This window comes from Ahaetulla prasina, chromosome 2, assembly GCF_028640845.1.
Source record: "Ahaetulla prasina isolate Xishuangbanna chromosome 2, ASM2864084v1, whole genome shotgun sequence".
Taxonomy (NCBI): domain Eukaryota; kingdom Metazoa; phylum Chordata; class Lepidosauria; order Squamata; family Colubridae; genus Ahaetulla; species Ahaetulla prasina.
The window spans coordinates 235,983,951-236,007,789 of NC_080540.1; the positions used below are offsets into that span (position 1 = coordinate 235,983,951).

A 23,839-nucleotide genomic window follows, 5' to 3' on the forward strand; every position below is an offset into this window, starting at 1 on the left:
AACGTAAGTGTGAAAACACAGATTCTTTCGAAAATTAAGCTCTACAGCTTAACCAGGCTTAAAAGTAATGTCTTCAAATCACCTGCAAACAACACAAGTATCCTAAAGTTCTACCTTTACAAATATCCTTAAGTTACAAGAGTTGAGCAATCCAATTTTTAGACTTATACATTACACAGGCCACAACCTCTTTCCTACCCTTTATTACACATTTTATCAATCTGGCTAACTTCCTGAAATGTGGACCAATTCCAAGAATTATCAGCAATGGGGAATGAAACTGCTCAACATGTTTATCCATAAAATACCCCAGGCATGATTTCTCCTGCCCTTTTACTTATTAGCATAAATATTTGCTTTACTCCGTACCACATGTCTTATTGCATTATACAATATATTTCTCACATCTATAAGCTTATGTTAATAAAGAATACTGGTTGTCTCATTCACCTAATTTCAGCAATATTTTCTAAATGAATCAATTATAGTTAGATTTCTCATCAATTCTAAAGTGATATGCAGCAATAAAATCATCACCTTAGTAACAAAAGAATCATAACCATACCCTTTGAATATTAATTCAGTGTAACTTGAGATGTAAAGATATGGGTCTATAGTTAGTATAGTTGGTGACACCTATTGAAAATTTAAATCTGTTTACCTAACAGATTTAGATTCTCTGGAAATACAAATGTTTTCCCTTCACAATGCTGGTTGGCTAAGCATAAAGGTTAAAGTACTGAATAAATGCTTGAACAGGAAGCAGGTTCCAGTCTCTCTTGTTTTGAAATGTTATTTTTTTCCAGAGCTAATGGGAAGCTTCTGCAGGATAAAGTCCCAATCCCAAGAAAAATCTTTATTGAAAGAATTCTTGGGACCCAAATATACTCAGGATGATACAAATGACCATCTATTCAGAAAAATAAAAAGGAAGGGACATGAGGAAATAGAGAACTTTCTGAGATCCTTGATGGGATAGTGAATATAAAGTATAAATACTGATAAATGAGTATTTTGTAACTGGTCCTGCTAAAAACATCAGCTATTTAGTAAGAAATGTTCAAAACAGGCTGTCCAAATTCCAGGTCTTCCCAATGGTGCCCAAAGGTTAGGAATCTATAATTTATTTATTTATTTAGATTTAGTTACTTAAAACAGGAGGGCATGCAATAAAATGTAAGGTGGAGCCCTCCTGTTAAGAGTTGCAGCATTTCTCCATGCACTTTTCCTTGATATTTCAGTCCATTGCCCCTCCATTTCTAACCTTGATTAGGGTTTCCATTAATTTGCAGTGTGTGGATGAAATTTATTTCTAAAGCTATATTAGCATTTATCCTTAAATATCAGAAAAACATGTTCTACCAGGAATTTATTTAGACCTTTACTCAGACCATTAAAATTAAAAATGTTATCACACATTGAAACAACAAATTTCATTAAGTAGGAACACATTAAAACTACTTTGTCTTTTGGATGGGCTAATAGTAGGGGACACAGGGATCCTATTCTTCTTTTTCCCCGTGTCTTTTTCATATGATAAATCTTGGTCATAACCCCTGGCAGTTTCTTTTTTATTATTTTAAACATATCATATACTGAGGACTAAATACACTGTTTATAAGCCCTAAATCTCCTGAGTATTATGACCAATAATCCATAACATCTGGAGACCACTGAGATAGCTATCCTTGCAACCCCATTTCAATAGTTAAAACAAGCTTGCCCTGCTTATTAACAAGTCATTGAAATTAAATAGTCTGAATTTTAGAGATCATTTTAGAGATCACTTAGCATCAGTTTAAATTACACTCACCTTTTGCAGTTTTTACAGAGTTTTACAACTGCATCTAGAGAAATATTCCTGCAGAAACTAAGCTTCAGACACTCTAAGGTATTAAAGCAGAAATTAGCCAACAAGCAAACCCTGAAATCCAAGAACAAATTACATTATGCTTTTACTATAAGATTTGAAAAGGAGATCATTAAACAAGTATCTTGGATACATTGTACAATATTAGGTGGGTCTATGTCGAGAATGGTCCTGTTTTCTCCAATTAATTCATGGCATCTTTGATTAGCTTAGATGACTATCACTTTATATACAATTTTCATTAATATTAGACTATAAGCAAGTTGTGCTGAGACAGGATTTAATTTACAAATTGCTTCAGGATCATTAAAAAACTGGATTAGAGACTTTTTGTGGGGATCCTGTCATAGGCCTACTCTTCCCTAGAAGATACTAGTGATTTAAGATGATGGAAAAATAGTTCTGCCAACCGAGTGATCCTACAGCCATGCATTTCTCCTTTTCTTTCCTTGGCTCTTCATTGTAACTCTAAATCCCAGATTAAAAAGTAATGCTTTACTTCTATTGCTAGCTAATCCCTCCCACTTTTGGTCCTACCCACTGAGAGCAGCTGAGAAAGGAGCCCCTATAAACCAATCTCTGCATTACTGTTGATGGGTGTGATGGCTGGTCTTCAAAGAAATAGAAGTTTCATCCATCATCACAAGTCAGCAAATTGAGCAGAAGGCCTTTTGCCCATGATGGCTGGACACAGTGAACCTGTAGAAAAGATTCACCATCCTAAATGACTGTTGGCCTTGCCTATGACATGACTGTTTGTCACCACTACAAAAGAAGTAAGAAGTAATATTCATTGCATTCCTGGACAATGAACACAGTAACTGAGTAAACATGATGCTAAGTGGTTGTCACTCCCATCTTTTGTCTTCCAATTGGTAGACAAGATGGCATTTATCTTTAATGGCAATATGTGGAGGAAACCCCCTTAATTTGTAATGCTTTATCTATTAAGTCAGAAAAGGACTTTTTGTTTAATATATATCTGTTACCTTGAAAAGGTATAAGGACACTAAAAAGATGAACATTCCTTTAACTAATAGAAATCTCATATACATTCAAACTTGCAGAAAGATATGGTTTTTACTATGTAAGTTGTGTCAGCTTCCATTTACTTAAAAGCTACAATGAAATATATATTGGGTCAAAGGGACTGAGTGGGGACTAAACTTAGCGTACAATTATTTTTATCTAACTATATTGTGGACAGGAAAATACATGTGCCTGACCTCTGCCCATACATTTAAATTCATGCAATAGTAACACTGAGTGATAACTTCCCACTGACTGATATCGTATTTTTAGCAGTGGCAGTAGTTAAAAGATAATTCATCATAATGTTACATCAACTTAAAATCTTTGTCTCCCAAATTTTTATATCAACCAGTTTTGGCACTTTTTTGTATTTTAGGGGAGGGGGGGAATCTATATATTAGATGAAAATTTTTACAAAAAAATTAAGCATAAGAAAATGCTTGCAAAAACTCTGCATGCTAGATAAATGGATACAAAAATGCCCATATCAGAAGTATACAGTATATTATGTTGTGTATGCATTTTCTTGTAAACCTTTTACTAAATTCACAGACTGATGCTAGTCAAAACTGGATACTAATAAAATGAGAAAGTGAGCAAAGCTAATTTCAAAGTTCTCAGGGGTCTGAATGATCTGGGAATAACTTATAAGTTTCATAACAGCAAATAAGGAATGCATATGAGAGTGAGTTCTGAAAACTTTTTAAACTGTGTGCCATTGAAAGCCAACAGAATCCTAGGGTAATGGAATGCATCAAACTCTTATAGTAACGTATACAAAATTGTACTACAATCTATATCAGTGGTTCTCAACCTTTATAGTGCTGCGACCCCTTTAATACAATTCCCCACAATGTGGCGACCCCTTTAATACAATTCCCTACAATGTGGCGACCCCAACCGTAAAATTATTTTCGTTTTGAATTTATTGCGCCTGAAGCCATATTGGCTAGCAATCTGAACTGCTTGCGATTGCCTTGAGGACGGAGGCATTAAAGCCGAGACTTTTCCCCTATTAAGTTTATCGCGCCTGAAGCCAGATTAGGCTAGCGATTGGGAGTGATTGCAGCTGGCTTGAGAGGGAGACATCAGAGCAAAGATTTCTCTCTTTTTTAATTCATCGCGGCTGAAGCCGAATTCGGCTAGCGATTTGAAGAGCCTGCAGCTGGCTTGTGGAGTCAACCATTGGAGCGCGATTCTTCGACTCGCAAGTATACTTCCCGTATTTCCGATGGTCTTAGGTGACTCCTGGCAAATCGTCATTTGACCCCCAACGGGGTTGCGACCCACAAGTTGAGAACCGCTGATCTATATCATTGTAATAATGGCTTCTCCTAGTGTAGTGGCATTTAAATAGTTCATAGGAAAAAAGAGCCATAAAAGAAGGTGGTTGAATTAGGGCTGAACAAAAGATAAGTCAAATCAATCAGATAAAACTCAGATTAGCAATACAGGAATGTATTTAAGCAAGCTGAGAATCACAATTATAGCTACCTAGAAACAGAGCTTAATGTTTTACAATTCAGGGAAATTGCAAATGTACTGGAAAATGTTCTTTGGTCTACTCTCCAGTCTATATCTTACTTAATAGATCTTCAGAACTCCACAGATGTTGAAATCACTATACTTATGAGAAAACTGGAGTGTTGCAGCAACTGATGCCCACTGTCCAACCACAGTATGGGAGTAAACATCTATCCACAAGCCTTTTAAAAACCAATGTTCACTTGAACTAATTTTGTAATAGCACTTTTTGTAGATTAACTAGCACTACAGGTCAAATGAAGTCAAACATGACTGAAGTAAGTTTTCTCTACTACTTTCATGATGTTTTCCAACTTTCCTATCAAAGTTCTGTGAATTTCTTGTATTACTAGATCAAGAAATGAACATTAATCAGTAATCCAGGTGCTCAATCCTTCAAGCCCTAGTCATTTTGTGTTTGAATTATTGCAACATGCTCTGCATGGGGCTACCCTTGAGGAGCCTTTGGAGGCTACAGCTGGTGCAGGTTGCAGGCCTGAAGCCAGGTCTTGAGACCCCAAGAATGTCCCATGTAATACCATTGCTCTGCAAACTGCACTGGCTGCCAGTTTGCTTCCTGGGTGTAGTTCAAGGTGTTGGTAATTTATTTATTTATTTATTTATTTATTTGATTTTTATACCGCCCTTCTCCCGAAGGACTCAGGGCGGTGTACAGGCAAGATAAAACAATACAATATACAGATTAAAATACCATTTAAAAAACTTATTTAAATTAGCCTAAAATTAAAAAATTTCCATACTAAAAACTCCGTTTAAAAATTCATAAAAAATAAAATTCAATTTAAGACAGCCCCGCGCAAATAAAAAGATGCGTCTTCAGTTCGCGACGGAATGTCCGAAGGTCAGGTATTTGGCGTAAACCCGGGGGAAGTTCGTTCCAGAGTGTGGGAGCCCCCACAGAGAAGGACCTTCCCCTGGGGGCCGCCAGCCGACATCGCTTGGCGGACGGCACCCTGAGAAGTCCCTCTCTGTGAGAGCGTACGGGTCGGTGGGAGGCATGTGGTAACAGCAGGCGGTCCCGTAAGTACCCAGGCCCTAAGCCATGGAGCGCTTTAAAGGTCGTAACCAGCACCTTAAAGCGCACTCGAAAGGCCACAGGCAGCCAGTGCAGTCTGCGCAGGAGCGGTGTTATATGGGAGCTACGCGGAGCTCCCTCTATCACCCGCGCAGCTGCATTCTGGACTAACTGAAGCCTCCGAGTGCACTTCAAGGGGAGCGCCATGTAGAGAGCATTACAATAATCCAGGCGAGAGGTAACGAGCTAATTTAAGGTAATCACCTTTAAAGCCTTTCATGGCATGGGTCTGATTCACTTAACAGCTATGATACTAACTTAACAACTGCTGTGATTCACTTAACGACTGTGGCAAGAAAGATAATAAAATGAGGCAAAACTCAACAACTATCTTGCTTAGCAACAGAAATTTTGGGCTCAGTTGTGGTCGTACATTGAAGACTACCTATACTGCTAGGAAAATTAAGTAATTTTTAAATATTCTTCTGTTCACTAACAAAAAGCAGTCCTATTTAAAGACTTTCCTATTCATTCATTTATACCAGTGGTGAAATCCAAATTTTTTTACTACCAGTTCTGTGGGCATGACTTGGTGGGCATGGTGTGGCTTGATGGGCATGGAAGGGGAAGGATACTGCAAAATCTCCATTCCATCCCCACACCTGGGGAGAAGATATTGCAAAATCTCCATTCCCACCCCACTCTGAGGCCAGCCAGAGGTGGCATTTGCCAGTTCTCTGAACTAATCAAAATCACTACCAGTTCTCCAAACTGCTCAAAATTTCCGCAACCGGTTCTCTGAACTGCTCAAAATTTCCACTACCATTTTTCCAGAAACCTGTCAGAAGCTGCTGGATTTCACCCCATTCATTCATTCATTCATTTATTTATTTATTTATTTATTTATTTATTTATTTATTTATTTATTTATTATATTTGTATACCGCCCTTCTTCTGAAGGACTCAGGGCGGTTCACAGCCAATAAAAACAAAATACATATAATACAAATTAAAAACAGTATAAAAAACTAATTCAATGAATGGCCTAAAATTTTTTAAATACAATTAAAACCCCATTTATACCCTCAGCTTCCTCTTTATATAACCACTTGAAGTGACTTAAAACAATTTTTAACCAATAGTAGTATTATGCCACTGCTTGCACTGACAATATATTTAATATTAAATAGACTCTTAAGATCAGCCTTAATTTTTGTCACCTATTTTCTTTTTAAAATGTGCAATTTTTTTACCAAATATCTTACCCTCTTTTGCTTGTTGCTGTGGAACTCAAATCAAGATAAGAAAGTTTATGGCAATTCCTTGCCAAAGCTTGAACTCCAATATCACTCACGTCTTTACATCCATTAACGTCAAGGTACCTGAAAGGATGCAAAAAGCAGTAACCTGACACAGAAAATGGCCCTGTGTACATTGGGGGGAAAAGATTTGAAAGAGCTAGAGTATTACTGGTACATGGTATGTCAGTTAACTAATTGGCTATTTAGAAGATAAACCATTGGTAAGTATTGCTCCTCAGCATTTGAATTGTTGTTGTTCTTTCAACAAAGTGACAGGAGATTTTTGAACAACGTAACGTTTTCGGGATCAATCTTCTCATAATTTTCAACCTTTTTTTTCATTTTTTCTTCCCTTGATTATCAATGTTATAATTATTTGATCCTTTAGTGCTATTGTATTCATTTGTACTTTTAATGGTTTGCATGACATTTCAAACTGAAATGAAAATTTAGAAGCCTAGTTTCATGTGCAGTTTTTGTACTGAGGATGTTTCCATTGACATTTTTTTATTATTGCTACATACACAACAATGTGAAATAACAGTTGTCACAATTCTTTAGCTCAGGGGTCTCCAACCTTGGCAACTTTAAGACTTGTGGACTTCAACTCCCAGAATACTTCAGCCAGCAAAGCTGGCTGATGAATTCTGGGAGTTGAAGTCCACAAGTCTTAAAGTTGTCAAGGTTGGAGACCCCTGCTTTAGCTGGTATTGACCTTCTTCACAACAGCCTAGGATGCTGTAATGTACTAGTTGACTTACAACCATTTGTTTGGTGACTGTTCAAAGTCACAACAGCACTGAAAAAAGTGGCAGCACTTTAACAATCATCGCAGCATCGCCACAGTCACATGATGAAAATCTGGGCACTTGGCAACTGGCATGTATTTATGATGGTAGCAGCATCCCAGGATCAAATGATCGCTGTAGCTTACCTGCAAGTGCTATGGAGAATATGTTGTGCCCCTCTTCTTTATGAAGATGTTGAAAAGTACTGGGCCTAAGACAGAACCTTGGAGCAACCTACTGCATATTTCCCTCTATTTAGCTGTAGTTCCATTGAGGACTAGACAGTGAGGGCAGCTTGTCAGCCAGTTTAGAATCCATCTAGTGGTAATGCTGTCTATCCCATATTTTTCTATCTTATCAGGAAATAGGATGTAGTCTACTACATAAAATACCTAACAAGTCCAAGTATACTATGTCCACAGCTTTTTGCTGGTCCGCTAATTTAGTCACTTTGTCTTTATATTCTGGTTCCCTCTCATGTATAATTTCCCCTTCTCAGCCTTGTGATTGCAAACCACGAGTAAGGCAACATTTTAAAAAGTCAAAGTGTGTCATCTTGGGAGTAAATAAAGAAGGAAATAGGTATGAGTTTCAGTGATAGCAAAAGAACCATCAAGATACTGTCCATAATTTTAGCAACATAAAGAAAACAACTTTTTTTATTCAAAGCAAAGCAACATAACTATTACACTAAGGGGGAGATAACAATCACAGAGATGTGCAACTATATGATTTCTTATCTCTTTGATTAAATAGATTAGAAAGTAGTTTCAGAACAGGCTATCCTGCTAAACCCATACTTCATTTATTGAATACATGTTACTTGATTCCCTCTCAGAGTTTAAACTGTGATCAATAGTAACCACAACTCTCAGTTTAAATTGTAACTAGATTCCAGTTCTTTATTTTAAATTTGTTATTAAAATATCAGAATGTTAAGAATCTAATAAACTTTTAAATTTTACTTTTTAAAACCATATACATTTGATAGCACAACAAAATGTTAAGTAGTTGCCACAGAACTAGTGCTATCCATCCAGTACAGCTTCAAGGACTTATTTAATGCATTTGAGGCCACAAACAGTAAAAAGGCAAAACAAAATGTCAATGTAACTAAGGATGTAACATCACTGAAAATTATTTAAATAATACCAAAATATATAAATTAAAGGACAAGTGCATTTCTAACATATTATCTTACCTGATCCCTGGCAAATAACTGCTAATTTCAATTAGACTGATGTCAGTTATGTGAGCACACGAATTAAGAACCAAACAATCCAGTTTAGGACACTTCTTCAAAATACAAAGTACTAGAGAATCCCTCACCTGCAGCCCAAGACAAGACAAAAGCAAGAAATAAGCCAATGTGGAGGATTGTCTTTCAATAATAGAACAGAGCTATTCACTGCAAGTCAAGTTCCTTATTCCCAGTACAATAAGGAAACAGCTCCGGTATGTTATTTATAGATTAATGTGACTGATTCAAAAGTTAAGAATAGGGAGCCTAGATTACAGTGATTTTCGTCTTTTCTTGGAGTCTGAATGAGTTAGTAGGAATAGGCCCAAGACCCCTGCTTTGTAAGATTTTCCTTAGGGCTTAATTGTATCTCCACTTCTATTTAACATCTGGGCAAGATTATCCCTATCAACATATGGATGACATACAGCTGTATATCTCAACTCTAGACTGAACTGGTGATGTGGTTGGGGCCCTGTTCTAGAGACTGGATTCTGTTAGAATTCAGATAGGGAGGAAAAGGCTCAGGCCTAACCCTATCAAGTCTCGGTGCCTAGTAATACAAGAAGTCCCATTGCCAGTAATATTGGACAATGTTGTTCCGGATAGGGTTGCACTACCTCAGGCAGAATTTGTGTGTAACCTGAGGGTCCTCCTGACTCTTGGCTCTTGCTTGAAGTGCAAGTGACAGCCTTGGCAAGGAGGGCCTTTGCACAGATAACATAATTCATTATAAACATTCCACATTTAACTTATGTGACACCCTTTGCAATGGCTTTCAACTACAAATCCAGATAAAGCCTGGCATAACTTGGGTTCTGGGTACCTAAAAGATCACCTTGATCCAAAGGCACTGCTCAATCACCCACATCCTGGATTACCGCAGTGCATTCTGCACGGGGCTACTATCCTGAAAGAGTATTTGGAAGCTAGAGCTGACATAGAAAGCAGACTTACAGGTAGTTCTAGGAGCCCCTAGAGTGGTACATTTAACATTGCTGTTGCACAAACTGTACTGGTTGTTGGTTTGCTTCCAAATCCAATTCAAGGTGTTGGTTATCATCTTTTAATCCCTTTATGGCATGGGTCCAGGATACCTGCAGAACCATCTCACCTCAATGGGATTGGCCCACCCCACTCATTCCAGCAACAGAGGCATGCTGTGGACCCTTTTGTTAAAGAATTCTGGCTGGCAGAATCCAGGATAAGGACTTTTTCTGCTGTAGCTCCCATCCTCTAGATTCTAGAACAGGGGTCTCCAAACCTGGCAACTTTAAGCCTGGCGGACTTCAATTTCCAGCAAAGCTGGCTGGGGAATTCTGGGAGTTGAAGTCCACCAGGCTTAAAGTTGCCAAGGTTGGAGACCCCTGACCTAAACAGATTCCTCTTGAATCTAGTATGTTTAGATGTTCTAGAACATCATGCTCCTCAAAGTGAGATTTACTCCCACCCTCTTCTCCTTTTGAAAGAGCTTCAAACTGGCTCTGCTGATTGGTCTGGACTCCTGATGAGACGACAGAGGAGTTCCAACCTCCTACCCCATTGCATTTCAGTTTCTAACTCATCGAGTTTATGTTAATTTTAATATTTAATGTTTTGTATTTTGCTTTTATGATGTATGCCATCCAAAGTCACTTAACAGTAAGATGGGCGGCATATAAATTTAACAAATAATAAATATAGTGGCAAGTTGCCCTCCTCTGCATCCAGTCCGTGTCTTAGCATCAGAAGAGGGGATACCAGACTGGGAGAAACCTAATTTAGGACTTTAAAAAAATATTTCATTAGTATATTTTAGTCGATAAGCCTATTAAGTATAAAAGATTTATTTCTTCCAGGGATTACTGAAGCTTCCCTTAAAGAAGGAAGTTTGAAAGTGGAAAATAATTGCCTAGGACTGTGGGAGCCAGGAATGACTTTTTAATTTCAGTGTCTGAATTATAATATGTTTATATTACAATTTGCACCTACTTCCATAATATTTTGTGAATAGTATGAATATTCACTTCAGCGTTGTTTCCAAACTTTTATCCAGAAGACTGATTTATTTATTTTTTAAAGCAACATAAAATCTTAATATTTTTCTACACTGAAAAACGTATAAAGCCTTCAGTGGTTTACATTTTTAAGTTGTCAATCTTTGACATATATAATATGATAAATTGAACACAAGCAAAAAAGAAATAATTAACAGAGGGAAATGGATGAAATAAATATACAACTCTTACCATGTCAAGGCCTGTGACATTGAGGCTAGTAAGCTTTTGCAATGAATTTACCATTTGCACTAAACAGTCCTGCGAGATTCTATGAACTCTGCCAATATTCAGAACCTCTAGACCTGGACATTTAATAGAAATTGATTTCAAGCATTCGTCCGTGATGGCTTGACAGCCAAACATTTCCAGTTTCTTAAGGCTAGAAAAGAACATAAGGAAGTTAGTAATATCCTTCAATATTAGCCATTCAACAGTCATTAATTTTTTTAAGTGCTTAAAGATAGCATCACTCCCCAAGTTTAACATGAGAAGCATATGAAAACAAAATATGAAATTACTGATATTATAATATCTTGGTCTAAGTCTGAACATGTTATTGATAACTTAATTGATAAACTAAGCAGGTAGGATGGTAACTACTGTATATTTTTGTATTGTAGCTGATTTCAGAAAGCATAGGCTTCTTACATGATTTGATATAGCACACATGGGATTATTTATTTGGCAATTTGCAATTACCTACATGAAAAGAAAATAAGAATCCTAGTAAGTTGCAGGAGTCCTGTTAACTATAAACTATAAACAATTCATAAAGATGCCCTCCCCTTCAAAATAGCCCTCTCTGTGGAATTTCTCCAGTGAGTGATAAAAGTTGAACTGGCCATATCCAACAGAGAAAATGAGACAGAAAAAAAGAATAAATTTGTAGTCTTTGGTTAGATGATACATTTAACATAGAAAATTAATATTTTTAGGGCCTTGAAGCATCAGCATATAATTCTTGAAATCTTGGGCTTGGCACAAGATAAAGCTAACGTCATTCGACCAAAGAAGAAAAAAGTGGCTTGCCTGGTATTCTTGTGCCAAAATAAACCACAAGTGACAAATTAGCCTTAGAAATTTGGGGATTGTTATTCAACTCAGACCCATTAAATAGCCTCAGACTAGTAACTGTCTCTCAGACTCAGTTCATTTTCCTGCCAGATCATATATTGATCTATCTTACAAGGTTGCACAGTAAAGTCTAAGAAGCACCTAGGAAAAAAGATACAGACACTTTCCTATCATTATTAAAAATTCTCCTTCTCTGTGTTTTCAGCCCAGATGCTAGTTATTCCTGCTTCTCCACTTCACTGTTTTTTAGACCTTTCAACATACATTTATTCTGCTCAAAAGTGGGCTCAGAACAGTATGAAGAGTTGTCCACTAGAGAAGAGTAAAAAAAATTCAAAAGGGCAGATCATCATAACTGGAAAAGAAAAAAGATTGTGTAGGAAATGAAAAGTCACATTGGGAGACTCTGGTTACCATCTGTTAGATAACCAAATGGAAATATAAACAAATGGTAATGTTTGCACTGTATTTGGTTTTATATAAATATTTTTATTCAAGTAGATAACATATATTATATAGTTCAAGTTAACCATAAAGACTTACTGTATTTAAATGTTTTGTTTGTTTGTGTGTAGATAAAGATAACTTATACAGGGCGAAAGAAGTTAACTGTCAAATCTTACGTAGGTGAATACACATGAAAATAAATCATTAAATTAGGGGACTGGAGGATAAAACATATGAAGAACGGTTGCAGGAACTGGGCATGTCTAGTTTAACAAAAAGAAGGACTAGGGGAGACATGATAGCTGTGTTCCAATATCTCAGGGGCTGCCACAAAGAAGAGGGAGTCGGGCTGTTCTCCAAAGCACCTGAGGGTAGAACAAGAAGCAATGGGTGGAAACTGATCAAAGAAAGAAGCAACTTAGAACTAAGGAGAAATTTTCTGACAGTTAGAACAATTAATAAGTGGAACGACTTGCCTTCAGAAGTTGTGAATGCTCCAACACTGGAAATTTTTAAGAAAATGTTGGATAACCATCTGACTGAGATGGTGTAGGGTTTCCTGCCTGGGCAGGGGGTTGGACTAGAAGGCCTCCAAGGTCCCTTCCAACTCTGATGTTATGTTATGTTATAACATACAATCAAGTTTGCCTTCAGCTTCATAAAATCTAAATCAAGAATGAGATACGATTTTGTTTTCAAAAATAGTAAAGCAGAGTCTATATATCAACAAGTTATCACATCAACTTGTGATTTGTTCCAAAAAACAAGCCATGATTTTCATCTTGAAGTGAATATGCATACAGTACTATGTTAAGACAAGAAATCAAGAGAATGAATGATGGCTTCTTCTTTTTTTAGTGAACCCTGCATATCTGTTGTACTTATTACAAGACCTAAATTCTTAAGGCATTCTGGGATAAAATGCAAAATAATAAATAAAGCATTTATAAGGTTTTGTTTTCTCTTCTAAGACCCGAACTTAGTTAAAGTGCTGCAAGCTACAACCTTTCGTGTTTAAAAAAAATAACTTATATTGACAATATAATTCATTAAACAGAAATAATGTACTATTGAAGCTTTTTTGTCATTAAGGCGGGCCAAACAACCAATTAACATACAAGTTCAAATTGCTACAAAGTGCTTGAATGATGGCAACATGATTAATTTAAAATAAGATTTCCAACATTTGCCATTATCACTTGTAGCATTTGTGGCATGTTTATGTTTCTTCCTGGAAACAAGCTGGCACGTATTTGCAGTATGCAAATGTTAGTGGTATCCAGCTAAAAAGTGAGATGACCGGAGCAACTATTGGTTGTACATCAACTGATGCCAGCAGTGGAGATGTTTATGATTAAATGAAAGAAGGGCTTACCAAAGTTGCTGACAATGGAGGCAACTATCTACAAAGAAGACAGTTAAAGAAGAGACACTGTAGAACAAAAGATAGGATATAGATCTTTGAAAGACAGAGAGGATGCACTAGCACTTCCCAAGAAAATAAGGGGGAAAAACTGATGGTGTTACTTGGTTGGATGAGGAAACATCTTTTTTTTTAATTTGTCACAACAGTATATACAATCATCAACATAAAAATAACTCATCATGAGAGAAAAAGTATATATAAGTAAAAGTATAAGTAAAAGTATGCATATAATATTATAATGAAGAGAACAATAGGACAGTAACGGTAGGCACTTTTGTGCTCTTATGCACGCCCCTTATAGTCCTCTTAGGAATGGGGTGAGGTCAATAGTAGACAGTTTTTGGTTGAAGATTTTGGGGGTTTGAGTACAGACTATAGAGTCAGGTAGTGAGTTCCAAGCGTTAACAACTCTGTTACAAAAGTCATATTTTCTGCAATCAAGTCTGAAGCGGTTGACATTAAGTTTGAATCTATTGTTTGCTCTTGTATTGTTGCGATTTATTTATTTTATTTATTTATTTATTTTATTTAATTTTTATACCGCCCTTCTCCCGAAGGACTCAGGGCGGTGTACAGGCATAATAAAAACCAGCAATACAATATACAAATTTAAAATCCAATATAAAAAACTTATTTAAATAGCCCCATGATTAAAATTTACTCTACTAAAACCCCATTTAAAATTAATAAATTTAAGATTTAAAATCCCAATTTAAGCCAGCCCCGCGCGAATAAAAAGGTGAGTCTTGAGTTCGCGACGAAATGTCCGAAGGTCAGGAATTTGGCGTAAGCCCGGGGGAAGCTCGTTCCAGAGTGTGGGAGCCCCCACAGAGAAGGCCCTTCCCCTGGGGGCCGCCAGCCGACATTGTTTGGCGGACGGCACCCTGAGAAGTCCCTCTCTGTGGGAGCGTACGGGTCGGTGGGAGGCGTATGGTAACAGCAGGCGGTCCCGTAAGTACCCAGGTCCTAAGCCATGGAGCGCTTTAAAGGTCATAACCAACACCTTAAAGTGCACCCGGGAGGCCACAGGCAGCCAGTGCAGTCTGCGCAGGAGCGGTGATGATTGAAGCTGAAGTAGTCTTTTAGAGGAAGGATATTACAATAGATGATTCTGTGTGTTAAACACAGATCATGTCGGAGTCGGCGGAGTTCTAAGTTTTCTAAACCCAGAATTTCAAGCCTGGTGGTATACGGTATTTTGTTGATTTCGGAGGAGTGAAGAACTCTTCTAGTAAAATATTTTTGGATGCGTTCAATAGTATTAATGTCAGAGATGTGTTATGGGTTCCAGACGGAATAGGTCTGGCAAATGTTTTGTAAGCTCTGGTTAGTAGTGTAGAGTTTTTAGAAAAGAAGCTACATAAAATTAAGTTTACAACTCTTAGAGCTTTTTTTGATATGTAGTTGCAGTGGGCTTTGGCATTTAGGTCATTTGATATAAAAACTCCAAGGTCTTTGACAGGGACAGGGTCGTCAGTAAGGTAATGTCCATCAAGCTTGTACTTGATATTAGGATTCTTTTTACCAATATATAAGACTGAGCATTTGCTGGTTGATATTTGAAGTTGCCAAGTTTTAGACCAATCAGAAACAATGTCGAGGTCATTTTGAAGGGTAGAAGTATTGTTAGTGGTATTGAATAGTTTGACGTCGTCAGCGAAGAGAACACAATAACTAGAGATAAGGTCACAGAGATCATTTATATATAGTATGAAGAGCATTGGTCCAAGAACACTACCTTGAGGAACACCTCTTTTGACAGGAACAGGATTTGATAGAGCATTGCCAATTTTGACCACTTGTTGTCTGTTTGATAGGAAGGCATTTATCCAATTGTGGAGAGGTCCTGAAATGCCGTAGGATTTTAGTTTTAAGAGAAGTTTGTCATGTACTACTGAGTCAAAAGCTTTGCAGAAGTCTATGTAGATTGCATCTATTGTTTTTCCTTGATCAAGGTTGATAGTCCATATGTTTTTGCAGCGGAGAAGTTGTAGGTTACAAGACAATTTTTTTCTGAAACCAAATTATTTATTAGAGAGTAGGTTATTAGTTTCAAGGTGGAGTGTAATGGATTGGTTTATGATAAATTACATTACTTTACATGAGACGCAACATAGAGAGATAGGTCTGTAATTTTCAACTAGGCTGGGGTCTCCTTTTTTGAAGATAGGGATGACTGTGGCAAAATACCAGAGTTTTGGAAGGGAACTAGTCGTGAAAGCTTTATTAAAGATTATGCTTAGGGGTTCTGCTATATTTATTGAAAGTTTTTTTAAGAAGTATGCACATAGCCCATCAGGACCAATTGATAATGATGGTTTTAGGTTGCAAAGAGCTTTTTCAACATTATCTTCTGTGAAGTCTATAAGAGTTAAGTCGTTGTTATCATTTTTGGTACGATTGAGGAATGTCAGATGTGAGCCATCGCTGTTTACAAAGACTGAGCCGAAGAATGTGTTAAAGAGGTTTGCTTTGACTTTTTCGTCGGTACATTCTTTGCCGTTAGGTTCTTTTAGTGGTGGGATGGATCTTGTTTCTTTAAGTTTATTGTTCACAAAATTATAGAAAGCACGATTGGAATTTGTGCGTAGAAGGTCTTCTTCTTGCTTGGTTTGGTAAATGTTACATTCAGTTTTAATTTGGTTGCAAATATTTCTGTAGCGGTTTTTGAAGTTTGCTACATAACCCTTTTTGTTCCTTCTCCAGAGGGATTTTTTTTTTTTGGATTGAAGCTTTTTTATTGATATGGGTAATTTGTTTCTTTTTTTTTATTATTATTTATTTTTTTTATCTTCAAGGAAAAATTGAGCTTTAGAGAGCACCAGGGACTTCACAGTTCAACCCTGAGTTACAAGTACTCTTCTACCATAAAAAACATTTTTCTATAATAGAAAAAAATTATAACTGATCTGTTGTTATAAGGAACTGAAACAAGCAGACTATATGTTAACAGGATCAATGAGCTTGTGAAGTACTGTATGTTAAGTACCAGGAGTAAGAATCAGGAATCTGAAAGAACTTCCAAGATTTAGCAAGTTCACAAAGAATTGTTGCTTCTCCCAAGCTGTACATACAGGGACATATGTACAGCTATAATCATATCATAATTTAACATATAAGGAAGGGATTTCAGTAATCTAGTCTTTTCATTTATTCATTTATATCCTCAATTATTCAAAAGGAATCCACAGAAAACACTTCACAAAAGATATGTGAACGACATGGTGTCCAAGAGAGAAAGGTTTGTGGGATCACAGTCTGAATTATCTAGATAATGGACTATTGAAACACTATGCCCTGCTAGCCACAAAGATTAGTAAAAATACTTTAAGCATAGTAAACTATTTTTTTCTGTTGCAATAGCAGGGCCTTTGAAACTACTTAATAAAAAAATCAGACAGTTGTTTTATAAAATTTGTGACCTAGGTCTAAGCACTAATGTTCAGATTATGGGAAATAAAGTAAGATGAACGTAGTAAAAAAAAAACATAATAAGAATAATTGAAACTTGGGTCGTATGACTTCTATAACTAGAATAGAACTGAAGAACACAATTTATTCAAAAGGAATTAATAGAAATATTAAAAGACAGTTGTAGTTTTAAAAAAGCCACATCTCCTTAGAAACCCAAGGAGTGAATTTAGGGATACTACACTATACTGGATTAAAATATATGGAGGAATGAACAAAAATAATACTGTTCCTGATGATCACTAACAACACGAGCACAAAGAAAAGATGTCTGTTATATAAAAATAAACTCTAGAATTTTCAGAGAAATATAGATACATAGAATAATTGTGATGGGGGATTTTAATTACCCTTATGCTGATATATGTTTGATATATTTTATCAAACATGGTCCACAAAAATTCTAACTTACCTCTTGACAATTTAATTATTAAAAGCTGGGAATAGGCACAAAAGCACAGTATTGGGTATTCTTGATACTAGCTATGACAGGATTTAAGATAAAGGATGGTAAATTCCACTGAACTGAGATGGAGATCCCTTCTAATGATCAGAGAAGTTTGTTAAGTGAACCAATTACACAGTGAAGTAGTGGGCTGTTCTTTGCTTGGATATATTAAAATGAAAGGTAATCATTAGTCAAGGATGGTTTCCTTTAGCATCCTGCAAAGATCTGGACTCAGTTAGAAAGATCTGTGTGTACTGGGTTCAAATTCATGGATTTGACTTTTGTCCTAAAGTACAATTGCCAAGCATGGTTAACCACGGCCACACATTGGAAAAAGTTATTTTTATAGATATTGTGGTTTGGCAGCAAAAACGTAAGTTCAATTTTTATAGAAATTAGGAAATGTCTTGTGTACCCTTCTAAATTAAAGCAATGATGATGCAACCACCTTGTACTGAATTCTGATTCCAAATTTTCGTTGTCATATACCTTACCTTTTTCCATGCTTTCCAATCAAGGCCATTACTGACTCATTGGTAATCTGGCATCCATTAGCAGAAAAATACTGTAAACTAAAGGAACAGTAGCAATTGATTGCATTTTTAATATAATAAAGTATTGTTAAAATTTAGTTGATTTGAGCCAGTTCTTATATTGCAGATATTGACTTTCTGATATGCAGGAAATTCTGAGGAGCAAATTTCACATATCTATGTATAAGAATTATTTTCCTGTCAATCCTCTTAATTCTCTTTAGTTACTTTTTAGTTACAAGTATTTTCTTCTATAAAATATCAGATTTTCTTTACAATGAGTATGTTCTGATTAGGAAACTATAATATAACATGTGGTCTTAAATATAAGCACCTGTACTGATCTCATTTATTTTTTTATACTAAATGAAAAAATATGAATACTGACCTTAGAATATTGCAGATATTCTTCATGCCAAATTATAATGTGACTTTTTTTCACCTTAGCAGATTTAGGGAATTAAACCAAATAATGTTTCAAAAAGCAGGATTTAAAAAAATCTTGGCTTAAAGCCCAATACATGAATTCAGTCAAGTGGAACCAAAGTTTAGTTTCTATAAAATTAACCATGTAGGTATATCTAGTTAAAAGTCAGTCCCACCTTAATCAATAAGCTTCCTCTGAAGTAGATACTAAAAGTAGCACAGCTTAAATTCCATAATATGATATTGTGCTTTATTGAAAAATAAGCAATTATCTTTTACTGGGTTAACTACATTTAGGAAAACCAACATGGATGCTTGTAATTTCTGCCAGACCTGTTAACTTTAGAGACTAAACATCTTCCAATTTAAATCCTTACTTTCCTCATTTCAGATGATGAATGTAAATAGATGTCCAATATTGGATATTGAAAGGGGGGATGGAGAAACTTGCACCAGCAGATATTTTTGTTGTTTATTTATTGCATTCATGCTTACAAATAAATACAAATAAAAAGAATTTAAAAATGGCAGACAAAATTGAGGAGTAAAGATGGCAAGGATGACCCCCCCAAAAAACCCACCCCTGACAGGAAGAGGAAGAAATAAATTGCCAAAGGGGACTTCATTCACCTTTGCAAAAGATAAGGGCAGAGCCAGGTTTTTAAGGCCCTTCAAAACACCAGCTAAGTGGGGCTGTCCAGAATTTGGAAGTGACCTCATCCCAAAGGGCAGGCACTGAGAAACCACATTTATAGGGTTTCAATACATAGTATGGTTTAACTTAAGGAGTGTGCCAATCCTGCCAGATCAAATTGGCGAAGCAGATAATGTGGAAGACAAGTGGCCCCTCAAGTAACCAAGCCATATGTCATGTCAGCTTTTATAGGTAATAACCAGCATCTGGAAACAAACTGGCTTGTACAGCTCACAAAACAGATATGTTAAATGGGCATAACTCTGCCTGCCCTGCTGCATTTTAGACCATTTTAAGCTTCCTGATGTCTTCAAGAGAAGATCTCATCAGAGTGTTGCAGTAGTCAAGCCATGAGGTGACCATGACATACTGTAAGTGAGCTGAATCCTCAGGGAAAACAATTAACAGAAATAATAGAAGGGCATAGAAAAACAGAGGAAAATCAAAACAACAATAAATTGCCATAAATTACTAATGTCTTATGGAGAGAACAGAACAATGTGATGAGTGAAGCAGAAGTATTCTAGTAAAAAGCAGGGCCGGGCATTCTAAACTGCAATAAATTCCTATGTAGTCTTAGATATGATTAATCTAATTGGCCTTTCCTATTGTTTTACAACTGATTGTACAAAATGGTGGTAAAAGTATTTGGTGACAAAGGCATTTTCAGGAATTTATTGTTTTAGATACCTTCTAGAACCTTTGACTAGGGCATTGAGTCCAAAATCAGTAGCTCCTGTCCAACTTATATCTACAACTGCCAAGTTATGGCAAAAGGTGCTTGCATGAAGCAGAATCCTGTCCCCTTTATATCCAGAACCACTGCAGTTTTTTATATTCAGTTCCTAAGTACAAAACAGGGGAGGGGGAAAGGAAATTGCAATAAATTGAATGAAACAATAATTTTTATTAGCATTCCTTATACATCAATCAGAATCATTTATTGTTTAATTTAGGGCAGTGCCACACTTCAGTTGTAAAGCAAAAACGGTACTTGGAAGTTGTAAGCTTAAAGCAGCTGTTTCTTTTCCTGGAATCTCACAACTGTAATGTGACCCTGGGAAAAATGTGTTTGGTTTAAGAAATTGCTGTAAAATGCTCCATGCAAACCTATGTATTCTCTAAATCGTCCCTTGAATCTAAAACATCCACCCAATCCTATTGTTTATGTTTACAACAGGTTAGAAGAAAACAAAGTTTATTACAATAAGCTTCCTTTCAAATTAAATTCTAGACAGTGTTTTTGTAACAATCAAATCAAAGAATTGAAAATTCATAAAGATTATTCAGATTCCATTATTATTGCTTCAACTTCATTCTCTGTGCCTCACAGCAACATTTCAACGCTACATAGTTTATGAGAGACAAAAGAAAGGGGGGAAGGGGGATAGATACAGTATCTGCAGTTTTTAATACGTTTTTGTTCTTTCTAGTTTTTCTGTCAGTTTCTATCATCATTTCTCAGAATGTTTCTACTGCAGGGATAAACAAAAGCCCTCTCTTGATCTCAGTAGTGCTAATAATATATAACTTGTGGAATGATTCAGGAAGACACTGTCTTACAAAAATTTAACAATAAATCAAACATCGCTTTTCTTTTTAATTTATATTTATTCTATTTATAATGTTATTAATTTCTAAGCTTCCATTTTGCAGTTTGATAAATGTACTGTCTATTATAATCTTTTCAATAAGAAAACAGCCTCTCCTGGACTTTTCTCATCTTAAAATGCCATCTGAACATTAATAAATCTGACTGGGATACTGATACTAGATGGGCAATGACAAATGACTCATGAAAGAAAACATTTCTTGAAACACAAATAGGGTTAATTAATTTGAGTTGAAATCTTGGGGCTTCTAGCTTGACATCTTGGATTCATTGGATTTCATTTTCCAATCTCAAAGAAAAAGCTCTATTTTTTGGATAGGTACCACTACCTGCTAGCTGCATCAGGCAGTGGGGCAAGTTAGAAGAACTACATGTTGACCAACATACTTCCAGCATGAAGATAAAATAAGGGCATACCTGGAGATAGTTAAATTAATTTATTCTTTTTGCAAGAGAAAAGCATGGATAAAGAACAAATACTGCCATACTCCATAAATATGACCACTTGGGATGACCTCAACAGAAAATTAGGTCAACATCTAGGTCTCCTTTCTAATACCACATTCTAAAATTATATTGATTATAACAGACAGACAATTTGTTATCATAACATCCTGAATTACGATTTTTACAATTAGGTTTCTTATTATTGTTCAGGATCTACAGTCAGAAAAATTGAAATCAGCCATTCTGGTCTTATTGTGAAATGGCCTTTAATATGGAAGCGTTACTACAAATAGAATTACCTTTTTATCTATCAAGATGTCTTATGAGCTTGTCATAGATGTCCTTTTATTTTTAATTTGATTTTGGAACCACTTGTTTGCCTTATTAAACAAAGGGAAGACATGCTCAGTATAATAACAAGTGGACTGAATGCAAGCTGTTATTAATGCAGATGGGATACTATGTCTTATTGATAATTATACTGTACATTTTACATTGTACAAAAATATTATACAATGCTAGTAATTTATCAGATTATTCAATACACTGGGAGAAATTTCATATCTCCTATGGGCGGGTAGTATGTGTATGAAAATTTGTAAAAAGTAGAGTTCTTGCTTTTTGCTTGAGTATTTTAAACTTCTGGAAATAGTAATTCCAAGGAGCTACCAAGGAGAAGAGCAGGTAGAACTGGGGCAGAGTTAAGCACATCATCTGCTTAGAGTCCCACAAGCGCTCTAAGTCCAACCCCTCTTGAATTCCATTGATCCTTGTCTGGCACCAATTTAGAGTGGAACTTTAGTTGACCTGATTAATGTCAGGAGCAAAGAATCAGGACCATTCACAAGGTTGCTGGACAGAAGATGTGTTCAAGGCTATACACAAGAATCTGGTGTGGTCAGCTATGTATTTAGGTCAAATCTAACATGCATGAATGAACTTCTGTGCATATTACAGGATTTTTCGCTCTTCCTTGCAGTCCTTGGAGCTTCAAATTTTTTACTTAAGGTACCCTATAGTACCTCTTTGAGAACTTAAGAATTAATTAAGATCTCATCTTCAGCTCTTGCATGGAAGAGATTCTATAAGAGGAGAAACCAAATGCATAAAAATATCCAATCTACTCTTATTCATTGAGCCTTGGTTGCATTGAGCCTTGGTGGCGCAGTGGTTAGAGTGCAGTACTGCAGGCTACTTCTGCTGACTGCCAGCTGCCTGCAATTTAGCAGTTCAAATCTCACCAGGCTCAAGGTTGACTCAGCCTTCCATCCTTCCAAGGTGGGTAAAATGAGGAGCCAGATTGTTGGGGGCAATATGCTGACTCTGTAAACCTCTTAGAGAGAGGACTGTAAAGCACTGTGAAGCAGTATATGTCTAAGTGCTATTGCTATTACAAACCAGAATTAATGTAAATATGGAAACCATAATGAGGTGAGTAGAGCTTGGTTTTCAGTAGAATATATTTTTAATTTTGTGAAATCAATATTACTTATATTGTATTAAACTAGAAGGAATATGGCCCACTGTGAGCATCAGGATCCAGTAATGTGTTTAGAAACTTTATTTCTTATTTACCTTATATTATACTATATTTATCTACATAAATTATAATGAAAAATAATCAATATTTTCCGACTTGCTATAATTACAAAAACAAAACTAAGCTTTATATTTAAAGTGGACATTACCTTGAGATATCTTTCACAGTATTGGAAGAATTGTTTAAGCCCAACCTCAGAAATTCTCCGATCTTTATCATGGCAATGATCAAGAGTGAAACACTCAGGGTGGTGTTTCCCTAAACCAATCAACCACTCATCATTCAGGCAGTGGCAATCTTTAAGCTGAATCTTCTTCCCTAGAGAAAAATAACCTAGTTTATTGGGGCAGGTAGATGTTTATTCATTAACTAAAGACTTTTTACAATATTTCTTTTACAATGAAATAAAACATTATTATTAATAGAATAGAATAGAATTCTTCATTGGCCAAGTGTGGTTGGACACACAAGGAATTTGTCTCCGGTGCATAAGCTCTCAATGTACATACAAACAACAAAGTGATAAGCCATAGATTATAAATCATAAGATACAACAACAATTGATAAATCATAATAAACCAATAGGAGAAGGTAGTAAGAAAGATGAGTGGTGAGAAAGATGAGAGGGATGACAAGATGACAAGGATAATAGAAACACAGCCTACTATATGGGTAAATATCTTTGGGCAGAAGACAGTGCTGTAGGAGTTAGGTATTTAGCTGAGTAATGGCATGGGGGAAGAAGCTGTCTTTGTGTTGTTTTGGCATGCAATGCTCTAGAGCAGGGGTCTCCAACCTTGGTCCCTTTAAGACTTGTGGACTTCAACTCTCAGAGTTCCTCAGCCAGCTTTGCTGGTTGAATGACTCTGGGAGTTGAAGTCCACAAGTCTT

The 23,839-nt window shown here is 36.1% G+C and overlaps 1 protein-coding gene and 1 long non-coding RNA gene across 3 annotated transcripts in view; one reads left to right on the top strand and one right to left on the bottom strand.

The window, feature by feature from the left end:
• Positions 1–23,839, top strand: part of LOC131193034 (uncharacterized) — a 134,761-nt gene that overhangs the window by 7,051 nt on the left and 103,871 nt on the right. The gene's annotated exons all lie outside the window — the stretch shown is intronic.
• Positions 1–23,839, bottom strand: part of LOC131193026 (uncharacterized) — a 50,623-nt gene that overhangs the window by 2,956 nt on the left and 23,828 nt on the right. The window contains exons 7-13 of the mRNA XM_058172764.1: positions 23,097–23,266; positions 20,040–20,194; positions 18,191–18,268; positions 11,020–11,209; positions 8,753–8,880; positions 6,728–6,844; positions 1,814–1,924 (exon numbers count right to left, since the gene is read on the bottom strand). Coding sequence (XP_058028747.1) covers positions 1,814–1,924; positions 6,728–6,844; positions 8,753–8,880; positions 11,020–11,209; positions 18,191–18,268; positions 20,040–20,194; positions 23,097–23,266 — 949 coding nt within the window. The remainder of the gene's footprint in view (positions 1–1,813; positions 1,925–6,727; positions 6,845–8,752; positions 8,881–11,019; positions 11,210–18,190; positions 18,269–20,039; positions 20,195–23,096; positions 23,267–23,839) is intronic.